This window comes from Trachemys scripta, chromosome 21, assembly GCF_013100865.1.
Source record: "Trachemys scripta elegans isolate TJP31775 chromosome 21, CAS_Tse_1.0, whole genome shotgun sequence".
NCBI lineage: Eukaryota > Metazoa > Chordata > Testudines > Emydidae > Trachemys > Trachemys scripta.
Genome location: NC_048318.1, coordinates 1,587,223 through 1,599,846, shown reverse-complemented (window position 1 = coordinate 1,599,846; position 12,624 = coordinate 1,587,223). Strand labels below are relative to the sequence as shown.

Below are 12,624 nucleotides of genomic sequence, written 5' to 3'. Positions count from 1 at the left end.
TCAACCAAAATATCTGAAAGCCAGAACTATGCCATATCCCATCAGGCCAAAGGTTGAAGCGGACCTGGAGCGCCTGGTCACAAATGGAGTCCTAATACCAGTTACCCATAGCCCATGGGCAACTCCTATTGTTCCAATAGTGAAGAAAGTTGGCTCCCTCTGGATTTGCGGTGATTTTAAGGTCACTGTCAACCCTGTGTTGTGTGCAAAGCAATACCCGCTTCCCTACATTGATGACTTCTTCACAGGCCTGGCTGGGGGACAAAAGTTCAGTAAGATTGATCTGAGTCAAGCATATTTACAGATGCACATTGATGAAAAGTCCCAAGAGCTGTTGACTATTGTGACGCATAAGGGGCTTTATCGATACTGTCGCCTACCCTTCGGAATAACATCTGCTCCCGCCCTGTTCCAGAGGCCTATGAAGCAGATCTTGTGTGGCTTGCCAGGAGTCCAGTGCTATCTGGATGGCATCCTGATCACTGGAAGGAATGAGAAGGATCACCTAAAGAATTTAGAGGCTACCCTACAAAGACTGGAAGACTACGGACTGCGAGTCCGCAAAGACAAGTGTGAATTCTTCCAGCCCTCTGTTGAATATTTGGGACACATCATTGATGCTACAGGTCTTCGTAAGGCTCATCTGACCAGTGACGATCAGCATCCTCAACTAGACTTGAATGTGAATTGTGACCAGGCTAAAAATGGACTGTGAGTGGGCTTAGTGGATGGGGACTCAGGAGAGCTGGGGTCTGTTCAGGGCTCTGCCATTGATCTGCTGGGTGACCTTGGGCAAGTCGCTTCCCCTTCCCAATGCCCCGCTCTTTGCTTCGTCTATTCAGACTGCAAGATCTTAGGGGCAGGGACTGGCTCTCAGTCTGTTTCTGGGCAGTGTCTGGCCCCGTGGGGGCCTGATCTTGATCAAGGCCTCTAGGTGCTAGTGTGATACAAATCTTTAGTAAGGAAAACCAGCATTGAGCATGAAGAGATTGAACTCATTCTCCTGACAAATGCAATCAATGACTGTAAGGACTGAGAAGGGTTTGCTGGGGGAGGTGAAGAGAACAAATTCTAGCCATGCATTAAATGAACAGAGTGTGTGTGTGTGTGTGTGTTAGAATGTTATAAACAACTAGAACAAAGTCTGTTGACAGTTTAATTTTTAATTACCCTGACCCCGATTGGAATCGAGTAACATTCCTGGCCTGAAAGCCCTGATGACTATGGAAGATGTTCCAGGTGCCACAGGAGACTGGCCCCCTAAAGGACAGATAAGGGAAGCCAGACCCAAACCACCCTCTCTTCTGAGATTGCACCTGGCAGCTGGCCCCAAGAATCTACCTGAGAATCCTGATTTCTTCAAAAGTAAAAGGTCCCCATCCCACTCACTGCTATCAAGTTGGCAAGGTTTCCTCAAGCCCTGGCTGTGAAGAGCAGCATTTCAGTGACTAGGATACTTCTGCATGAGCATCGGACCCAGAAAATCCTGGCACCCTCACATCCACCTGCAAACGTTCTGCATTGGTCCGGTATTAAACCTGATTTGTAACTGGATCCTGTGATTACAAAGCTGGGTTAGGCTCTGACCCCACCCCCAGGCTAACACAAGGCTGGGCAGGACAGAACTGTGGCACTTCGTTACGGGGGGGGGGCCAGACAGCATGACACAGACAAGGGTGTCAGGGGAATGGAACTGTGTAGGCCCCTCCCCCACAGAGAGGACCAGGCAGGAGCCCCCCTTTTTGAACGCTACGTTTCCCTGGCACCGTACAATCGGGCTTTGTATCCCAGCTACAGGGACAGAAAAGAAAGAAGTTGTGACAAGCAAAGAAAGGCATCTAATGTAGTTCTATTTACCCTGCAGCTCCGAGGACAAGTTCAGCACATCAGTGACTCTTCCTCACTTCAGAGAAGAGTTGAAAGGCTAAAGAGGACACAGTTTCCTGCCTTCTCACCCTCAGTCATTTCCAGCATGGAACCAACATTTAACTTTTTGGGACCAGCTGGGTTGTTAACAGGGCCGCCGAGAGCGGGTTCGGGCCCCGGTGAATATTTTTTTTGGGCCCCCCAGCAAGGGCGGACCGGCTAAACAGGGCCGATGAGAAGGGGGAAAGTAATTTGTACTGTTTTTCCCCCCCCCTCGTCGGCCCTGGTTGTTAACATGCCAGGAGAGACCTTAGCAGCCTGGCTGATGTTTGGGTTTTGCGTCACGGACTGCGGTGGGAATTGCATGCATTTTAATGCTCTGTTAACTTAGGGAGACGTTTGAGTTCAGTAGCAGTACAGTGTGGGTTGTGCCCAACAATGCAGCCTAGCCCTTGGTTGTGCCCCATCAGGGATACAACATTCCCCAGAAGACAGAGCCTGCAGGACACCTGATAGACAGTGCAAACAAAGCCCCCGATGTGTGAGGCTCAGATACCGCAGTGATGGGCGCCGCGGAGACACCCACGTACACGGACCCGCCCCGTCAATGCCAGGTTTGGATGGTGGCGGCAGGCGAGGCAGGGCCACACACTGAATGTCTCTGTCCCTTTCCATGAGTCCCCAGCCTGGCCTTGTCCTATGCATTCAGCCTTCCCTGCAGCCCCTCCTCCCCCATGCTGCTGGGCATCGCAGGGGAGCAGCAAGCACAGGACAGAGAGTCTCCCTGCTCTCAAGTCCTGTGACCGGTGCCACACTGATCCCCACTGACCTGGAGGAGCAATTGCAGGAAGAGCCCTGCTCAGCCTTGCAGCCGTGGGCTGGAGCTCGCTCCCTGTGATGGAGTCTTCTGAGATTTCACTACTTGTCTTAACAGACTCCTGGTGAGCACGTGCAAACAGTGATTTTCAGATGCCAAATCTGGGTAGATGTATATGGGGGCAGCAAATGCCATTTCCCTGACCCCAAGGCTGCCGCCCTGCCAAATTTCAAGTCCCTGCTCCAAAGCACGGTGACACTAGGGCTTCTCAAAGAAATCGCGTGTAGGAATTTTTTGACATGGACTAAACAACCAGTGTTAACTACTGGGGAGTTTATAGGCTAACTTCAGCTGCAGAATATATTATCCCAAGAGAAGATCACAGAACGTGTTGTGAGCGTTAGTACGGAGACAGTATCTTTCACTTCTCATGCACTGGGAGAGGGTAAGGATCTCTACAACACTTGTGCCTTGCGTTGGGGTTGCACAGAAGGAAGGGTGAAGTGGCCATTCAGTGGTCCCTTGGCACCTCCTTTCTGCCACAGGAAGGCGCTGTGTGGAGGGCAGTGGCGAGGGTGGTCTGTGTTAGGACTAAGGAATGTACCACAGGATCTCTCTAGGCAGTCAGTGTGCAGGGGCTAGACTAGCCAAGTGGCCTCAGAAGGCTGCACTGCTCTAGCTGCAGATGGCAGGTGGATTTCACCTGCACTTCACTCACACAGAATTGGAGAGTGGCTATTTCAGACACAGTAAGAAAGCAAAAGCCTTCTAAAAGATCGTCCACCCCAGAGTGGGAACCTGGCCCCACAAACTGTGGGCTCTGCACATGCAGATAATTACTGCTTTTATGCAAACCTGAGAAAACACAAGTAGTTATGTATCAGAGGAGTAGCCGTGTTAGTCTGGCTCTGTAAAAAGCAACAAAGAGTCCTGTGGCACCTTATAGACTAACAGACGTATTGGAACATAAGCTTTCATGGGTGAATACCCACTGCATCTGACGAAGTGGGTATTCACCCACGAAAGCTTATGCTCCAATATGTCTGTTAGTCTATAAGGTGCCACAGGACAATTTGTTGCTTTTCACAAGTAGTTATATCATTTGGTATTAGGGTGACCAGATAGCAAGTGGGAAAAATCAGGACGGGGGTGGGGGATAATAGGTGTCTATATAAGAAAAAGCTCCAAATATCGGGACTGTCCCTATAAAATCACAAAAACAACAAGAAGTCTGGTGGCACCTTAAAGATTAACAGATTTATTTGGGCATAAGCTTTCGTGGGTAAAAACCTCACTTCTTCAGATGCATTGTGGGTTTTTACCCACGAAAGCTTATGCCCAAATAAATCTGTTAGTCTTTAAGGTGCCACCAGACTCCTTGTTGTTTTTGTAGATACAAACTAACACGGCTACCCCCTGATATCTATAAAATCTGGACATCTGGTCACCCTGTTTGGTATCAGCAAATACCAATTACTCAGTCACTTCCTGTAACAAATAACTAATCGTAGTAATACAGAGCAATCACCAGTAAAGGGCAAGGAATTCGTTTATTTGTTTTCAGTCATTAACAAATTACTATGTAAATGTTGCTTTCAGGTTTTAGATGAGGAGGCACAGAACCCCTAGCACCTCACTGGGGCATTTGGGTCACTGCCGACACAAAGACCAGCACACCTCTAATGAGTGACTTACCTCCCTCTCTGTAGCATTGGGCTCTCTAGCAGCTCCCTGTGGGCCTTGAAGTCAATACTGACCCAAGAAGCGAAGAACCTCCCACTTAGCCACTGGCACCCTTCCTGCAGTGCAGAACTCCCTAGTGTGTCACTGAAGGGCTGGCTCCATGTCGGTGCCGAGTGAAGAGGGGCCCCTTTTACACCTATCAGCAGATTTCCACCACACGTCACAATTGTGCACAGCTTTCCACGGGCATTTCACTGGATTTAAACATGTCCTGCCTGAAACCACCATCTCGTGTTCCCCGTGTGTGCCAGGCTGGAGAGTTTCTACAGCATGTGGAATGGACAATGTCACCACACAAACTGTATGCCTTCCCCCACATGTCCACGCCGTCGGAATACTTACTATACACTGTCAGCTTTATCGGGACGCTGCGCCCGCTACTAATGGGGTTTTCTACCAGACAGCTGTAAATGTCATCATCAGACATGAGGACTCTTGTGATGGTGAGCACCTTCTGATCGTGGGAGAGAAGCAGCCGTGAGTCGTTGCTGAGGGGCTTGCCGTCCTTCATCCAGGTGTAGGTGGGCTTTGTGCCATTCTCGTGGGAGCAGTTCAGGGTGAAATACTCACTTAGCTCCAGCACGGTGGATGACGCAAGGACAACATGAGGCTTTGAAATTGGAACTAAAAGAAAAAAAAATAAAAAGACTTCTAATTAACACTACGAAAGAGACGGCATCTCCCCGCAGTTTTACAGCCCTGCCCCTGCTCCAATATCTTTCCCCATCCCCGGCCTGAGGAGAAACTGGTGTAGCCAGTAGCAGAGTCCTGCTCACTCGTTGCACTTGGCCATTTTGGGGTTCTTTGGGGTTTTCTTTCAGATTCAGTGAGTGAACGCTCTGACTTTGCTGTGGGCAGGGGTTTGTCACAGTGCCAGATGCTAGGGAGGCAGAATGTGGCAGCGCTGACCATAAAACCAACCCCCCCGACAATCAACTGGACTGCAACAAAGCCGCGAAAGAGTCAGGGGATCTGACCATGGAGGAGCACTGAAGAAGAGGGATTCCCCATGTCCTCTATGCTCAGATCACTGGGACTCAGCAAACTGACTGCAAAGCACTGCTGAGTTTTCCAGCAGCCCTCACATCTCATTATTTGTTTGCACCCAGAGACCACAAAGGAGATTGGGGCCATATTGTGCTGGGTGGTGCACAGACACATACTGGAAGAGACAGCTCCTGCACCAAAGAGTTTACCTTCTAAATAGACAAAGGGAGGGTCATTCTCTCCCCATTGTACAGATGGGACCTGAACCCAGAGAGATTAAGGGACTTGCCCAAGGTCATACCGGGAGTCTATGACAGAGCTGGGACTGACCACAGAGCTCCGGGGTCCCAGCCCAGCACCTAAACTACAAAGATGTCCTTCCTCTCCATAGGGGTTAGCAGGCGTGCTTGTGAGTCTCTCTCATTTTTTGTTTTCTAAACCCTCTTCTCCATCGGATTCCGCCCTGAAGCTTACTGTTTGGCCATGGCCCTGTGTCCCCAGCTGCTGCCAGGATTCCATTCACTGTGCACCAGTGACAGCACAAGCCCCTTGACATGTTAATCAGCCGTCTGAAATCCCAGCTCCTCCTACTCAGGGAGAGGTTTCCCCTCCCACACTTGGTGCTGGGAGGCAGTGCAGGAGCGCTGCCAGCTTTTCTGCTGCCCTAGGCAGCGGAAGGTCCCGCCCTGAAATGCCACCCCCCACAGAGGCTGTGGAAGGTCCCACTGCCGAAATACCGCCGCGGTCGCTCCCCCCCAAATTGTAGCGCCTAATGGGTTGCGCCAGCCCTTAGGCAGTGACATTTTGACATTAACCAAACACTGGTCTGTGGCAGTCACTGGCCACATAGGCCCCATGCCACATGCCATGGCCCACCCTCCCGCAATCGCCCTGTCTGACAGGAGCTAAGGAAGCTCTCACTAGAGGAGGGCGCTGCCACTCCAGAGCGAGAGGGTTGTCCTACCCAAGTGGCTGCAGGTCACCTGGCTGTCTCTGTGCCAACTGGCTGGCCCGGGGTAGGAGGCGGCACCGGCTTAGGGGAGAGCACACCTGAGCAACAGGCACAAATACAGCCTGAAGCCAGGGCAGGGAGTTGACTCAGGGAGCAAGCCGGGCACATGGCCGCAGCCAGGCTGGGAGAGGGGACCCGCGGAGGCCTGCCCAGCACAGCCATGATGGGGCCAGACGTTTGGCAACACAGAAGGGACCACGATTCACACTGCAAGGCCCTGCAGCAGGAGTTGCCTGGCTTGGGGCTAACAGACCAGAGCTGGGATTGTTTGACTTCTAAATCAGGTTTGAGAGCGTCCCTCCGTAACACAGGTTTTTACATTTAAAAATGACTACTAACCTGTGTGCAGGCAGTAATACAGGCAAGGACTGTGTCTTCTATTGTGTTTGTACAGCCCCTAGCACAGTGGGGTCTGGGCCCTGATTGGGACCTATGGGCACTACCACAATGCACAGATTAAATAACAATAGAGCTCCGCAAACTGAGTAATTGCACAGTTTCTCATTATTAAGCGCACGTCATTTGTTCTTAAATGTAGATCAACTCATATGGGGATCTTGCTAGCAGCTAGAGCTGATCAAAACGAATTTCCATTCTGTAGGAAACTCTGACATTTCAAAATTTGTTTTCATTCCAAATTGGACTGAAAAATGTTTCCAAAATTTCCGGCAAAACAGAATTTCTGCACATTTTCAGTTTCAGAAAAATTTAATTTCAGAATTGTGAAATTTTGTTTAGAATGTTATGTTTTGTTCATGTTTATATTTTTATTATTTTTACATTATTTCATAACAGGTCAGTGGTAGTAGCGCATAATGATTTGTGTCAAAGTGACAAACTAGTCCATTCATTACAACACAAACAGGAGACACTTCAGTCGAGAAAAAAGATAAGATGTTTCAATCTGTGCTAAGTGGCAGCTGCCTATAAGAATCTTAAATGTAGATAAAATAAAAATAATCGGCTATTTCAACTGTGAAGCCATATTATGGCCTGTGAGGAGGAGTAGGAGTTCATATTATGCACGGCTGCTATGGAAATGAGAAAAATCCATACAATAAAATTGAAAACAAAAGTTTGAAATTCCCTGAAATTAAAAGTTTTCAAAATGGGGAGAAAAAAAGAAAAGAAAAAAAGAGAGAAGACGTTTTCTGTGGGTTTTTTTCAAAATTGATACATTTGACACGAAAAAATATTTGACAAACCAGCACTACGAGCAACATGCCTATTAATTGTCACAGGTCAGAGCAACTGCACCTATATTTCCCCCTCTAGAGTCCACCAAGCGCACCCACCCTCAGGCTTCCAGCTCCCCAGCCATCACGTCTCTTGGGCAGAGTCCTGTGTCTCTCTTCCTCCTGAGCGGCATATTTCCAGAGTGCACAGTCCCCTGCCTATATTGTGAGTTCCCCAACAAGTCATGCTATCTAAGTAGGCCTGCTTTGCCTTCTCCTCAAACAGTGTAATCGCCACGGTTAAGGTAACACATGGCTCTTTCTAAGCAAGCATAGTTATTCTTAAAGTGAAAGCATTATAGAAAAAACATGTACAAGAACCTACACATGTGCTAATAAACTTACCAGAGATCACCCCACAAGGGCTCAGGCAGGTAAACAGTCCTTCAAACCCCACACCGAGGTTTTTGTGTAGCTACAAACTCATAACTCCTTTTTCTTAGAACAAGAACACTCATGCAAAGCTTAGTGCCTCCTTTATACAGTCTGGGGTTTGATATGGGAATAGCTAATTCCTAGACAATGGGTTTCTCCTCAGGGTGTAGTTTCCAAAGGATGGTGTTTTGCAGAGGAGTTACATTTGTGTATGCCTCCCCCTAGAGATTTCTTGGGGAACCCACTGCATTTTAAAAGTTCACCTTGTTTCTAATAGTCCTTTGAAGCTCCTAACACTTTTCAGCATTTTCATTAGTCAGGTCTCCTCCCTGGAGATGTCACACACAATCCCACAATAATATGTGAACATTTGGCATTTTTCATACAATGAACTCCTAAGATACTTCAATTTAAGTCAGTAAGGTTTGTCCAGGATATTGCAGGACATTGCTGTCATGCTAATTACTAGACTTCTCTTGGACTGGATATAGGAAACTAAACCTTCCTAGAGGCTCCTGTGAACACTAAACTGGGAGGAGTGGTAGATATGCTGGAGGGTAGGGATAGGATACAGAGGGACCTAGACAAATTAGAGGATTGGGCCAAAAGAAATCTGATGAGGTTCAACAAGGACAAGTGCAGAGTCCTGCACTTAGGACGGAAGAATCCCATGCACTGCTACAGACTAGGGACCGAATGGCTAGGCAGCAGTTCTGCAGAAAAGGACCGAGGGATTACAGTGGATGAGAAGCTGGATATGAGTCAACAGTGTACCCTTGTTGCCAAGAAGGCTAACAGCATTTTGGGCTGTATAAATAGGAGCTTTGCCAGGAGATTGAGGGATGTGATCATTCCCCTCTATTTGACATTGGTGAGGCCTCATCTGGAGTACTGTGTCAAGTTTTGGGCCCCACACTATAAGAAGGATGTGGAAAAATTGGAAAGAGTCCAGCAGAGGACAACAAAAATGATTAGGGGGCTGGAGCACATGACTTATGAGGAGAGGCTGAGGGAACTGGGATTGTTTAGTCTGCAGAAGAGAAGAATGAGGGGGGATTCGATAGCTGCTTTCAACTACCTGAAAGGGGGTTCCAAAGAGGATGGATCTAGACTGTTCTCAGTGGTAGCAGATGACAGAACAAGGAGCAATGGTCTCAAGTTGCAGTGAGGGAGGTTTAGGTTGGATATTAGGAAAAACTTTTTCACTAGGAGGGTGGTGAAGCATTGGAATGGGTTACCTAGGGAGGTGCTGGAATCTCCTTCCTTAGAGGTTTTTAAGGTCAGGCCTGACAAAGCCCTGGCTGGGATGATTTAGTTGGGGATTGGTCCTGCTTTGAGCAGGGGGTTGGACTGGATGACCTCCTGAGGTCCCTTCCAACCCTGATATTCTATGATTCTACGATCAGTACTGAGACTAGCGATAGCACTCTGTATACCGATTCGAAACCACCAGCTTTCCATAGTCTGATCAGGTGCGATCCTGGCCCCACTGAAGTCAATGGGAGTTCTGAGGTCATTGGGGTCAGTATTTCACCCATATGATCCGATGGAGAACAATGAGATTCAGCAGGAAGCCTTGCACTTGGTAGTGTTTGCAGTGAGGTAATGTTCTGACTCCTAGTTGCCTAGCTGTCACCATCTTCAAGAAATAAGGTCATGCTTTTCGGTGCTCTGGAGTTGCTAGGTCCTTTGTCTTTGGCATTTCTGAAGTAGTAAATAAACTAGCTATCTAAACAAATGTTGAATAATAGAGCTCCGCAGCCTGCAGGCAAACAGCACATTTGAGCAGCGTTGCACAGAGCTTTCTGTGCATTTGTGTTTTGTACAGGGCCGGGAACAACACCAAACAAACAATGAACAAGGGTTGCTAAGGATACTTAGCAAATGAGAACGCTGAATAATGAAAAGCACTTTGCATTTTTAGTGTAACACATGCTAAGGCAGGAAGCTTGTCCTGCTGCAAAGCCAAACAGCTACTCCATAAGAACATATGAACAGCCATACTGGGTCATATCCAGCCCAGTCTCCTGTCTTCCGATAGTGGTCAATGCCAGGTGCCCCAGAGGGAATGAACAGAACAGGGAATCATCAAGTGATCTGTCACCCATTCCCAGCTTCTGGCAAATAGAAGCTAGGGACACCATCCCTGCCCATCCTGGCTAATAGCCACTGATGGACCTCCATGAACATATCTAGTTCACTCCATGAACATATCTAGTTCTTTTTTTGAACCCTGTTATAGTCTTGGCTTTCACAACATCCTCTGGCAAAGAGTTCCACAGGTTGACTGTGTGTTGTGTGAAGAAATACTTCCTTTTGTTTGTTTAAAACCTGTTGCCTATTAATTTCATTTGGTGACCCCTAGTTCTTGTGTTATGAGAAGGAGTAAATAACACTTCCTTATTTACTTTCTCCACACCAGTCATGATTTTATAGACCTCTATCATATCCCCCCTTAGTCATCTCTTTTCCAAGCTGAAAAGTCCCAGTCTTATTACTCTCTCCTCATACGGAAGCTGTTCCATACCCCAATCATTTTTGTTGCTGTTTTCTGAACCTTTTCCAATTCCAATATATCTTTTTTTAGATGGGGCAACCACATCTGCATGCAGTATTCAAGATGTGGGCGTACCATGGATTTATGTAGCGGCAATATGATATTTTCTGTCTTATTACCTGTCCCTTGCTTAATGATTCCCAACATTCTTTTTGCTTTTTTGACTGCTGCTGCACATTGAGTGGATGTTTTCAGCAAACTATCCACAATGTCTCCAAGATCTCTTTCTTGAGTGGTAACAGCTAATTTAAACCCCATTATTTTATATGTATAGTTGGGATTATGTTTTTCAGTGTGCATTACTTTGCATTTAACAACATTAAATTTCATCTGCACTTTTGTTGCCCAGTCATCCAGTTCTGAGAGATCCTTTTGTAGCTCTTTGCAGTCTGCCTGGGACTTAACTATCTTGAGTAGTTTTGTATCATCTTCAAATTTTGCCACCTCCCTGTTTACCCCTTTTTCCAGATCATTTATGAATATGTGGAATAGGACTGGGCCCAGTACAGACCCCTAGGGGACACCACTGTTTACCTTTCCTATTCTGAAAGCTGGACATTTATTCCGGCCCTTTGTTTCCTATCTTTTAGCCAGTTACCAATCCATGAGAGGACCTTCTCTCTTATCCCATGACATCTTACTTTGCTTAAGAGCTTTGGTCAGGGACCTTGTCAAAGGCTTTCTGAAAATCTAAGTACACTATATCCATATGCTTGTTGATCCCCTCAAAGAATTCTAATAGATTGGTGAGGCATGATTTCCCTTTACAAAAACCATGTTGACTCTTCCCCAACAGATTATGTTCATCTATGTGTCTGATAGCTGAATTTTGTTTTTTACTATAGTTTCAATTAGTTTGCCCGGTACTGAAGTCAGGCTTACCAGCTGTAATTGCCGGGGTCACCTCTGGACTCCTTTTAAAAAATTGGCATCACATTAGCTATCCTTGAGTCATTTGGTACAGAAGCTGATTTAAATGATAGGTTACCTACTACAGTTGTTAGTTCTGCAATTTCACATTTGAGTTCCTTCAGAACTCTTGGGTGAATACCATCTGGTCCTGGTGATTTATTACTGTTTAGTTTCTCAATTTGTTCCAAAACCTCCTCTAATGACACCTCAATCTGGGACAGTTCCTCAGATTTGTCACCTAAAAAGAATGGCTCAGGTTTGGGAATCTTCCTCACATCCTCCGCCATGAAGACCAACGCAAAGAATTCATTTACTTTCTCCGCAATGCCCTTATCGTCCTTGAGTGCTCCTTTAGCATCTCGATCGTTCAGTGACTCCACTGTTTTTTTAGCAGGCTTCCTGCTTCTGATGTACTTAAATATTTTTTGCTATTACTTTTTGAGTCTTTGGCTAGCTGTTCTTCAAATTCTTTTTTGGCCTTCCTAATTATATTTTTACACTTAATTTGCCAGAGTTTACGCGCCTTTCTATTTTCCTCACTGGGATTTAACTTCCACTTTTTAAAGGATGCCTTTTTGCCTCTCACTGCTTCTTTTACTTTGTGGTTCAGACATGGTGACTCTTTTTTGGTTCTCTTACTCTGTTTTTTAATTTGGGGTATACATTTAAGTTGAGCCTCTATTATGGTGTCTTTAAATGTTTCCATGCAGCTTGCAGGGATTTTACTTTTGGTGCTGTACCTTTTAATTTCTCACATGCTCATTTTTGTGTAGTTCCCCTTTCTGAAATTAAATGCTACCGTATTGGGCTGCTGTGGAGTTTTCCCCACCACAGGGATGTTTAATTATATTATATTATGGTGAGTATTACCAAGTGGTCCAGCTATATTCACCACTTGGACTTGATCCTGTGGAGTTCATTTAAGGTGTCAAAAAAAACTTGATCGCTGCATCTCATCCTGAGGTGACATGTACTCAGTCAATATGGGGATAGTTGAAATCCCCCATTACTATTGAGTTTTTTATTTTAATAGCCTCTCTAATCTCCCTGAGCATTTCGCAGTCACTATCACCATCCTGGTCAGGTGGTCGGTAACATATCCCTACCGCTATATTCTTAT

General features: G+C 46.5%; 1 protein-coding gene across 2 annotated transcripts in view; it reads right to left on the bottom strand.

Moving 5' to 3' along the window:
• Positions 1-12,624, bottom strand: part of HEPACAM (hepatic and glial cell adhesion molecule) — a 92,898-nt gene that overhangs the window by 24,680 nt on the left and 55,594 nt on the right. For both annotated transcript variants that reach the window (XM_034754619.1, XM_034754620.1), the window contains exon 4: positions 4,769-5,050. In XM_034754619.1, the coding sequence (XP_034610510.1) occupies positions 4,769-5,050 (282 nt within the window). The remainder of the gene's footprint in view (positions 1-4,768; positions 5,051-12,624) is intronic.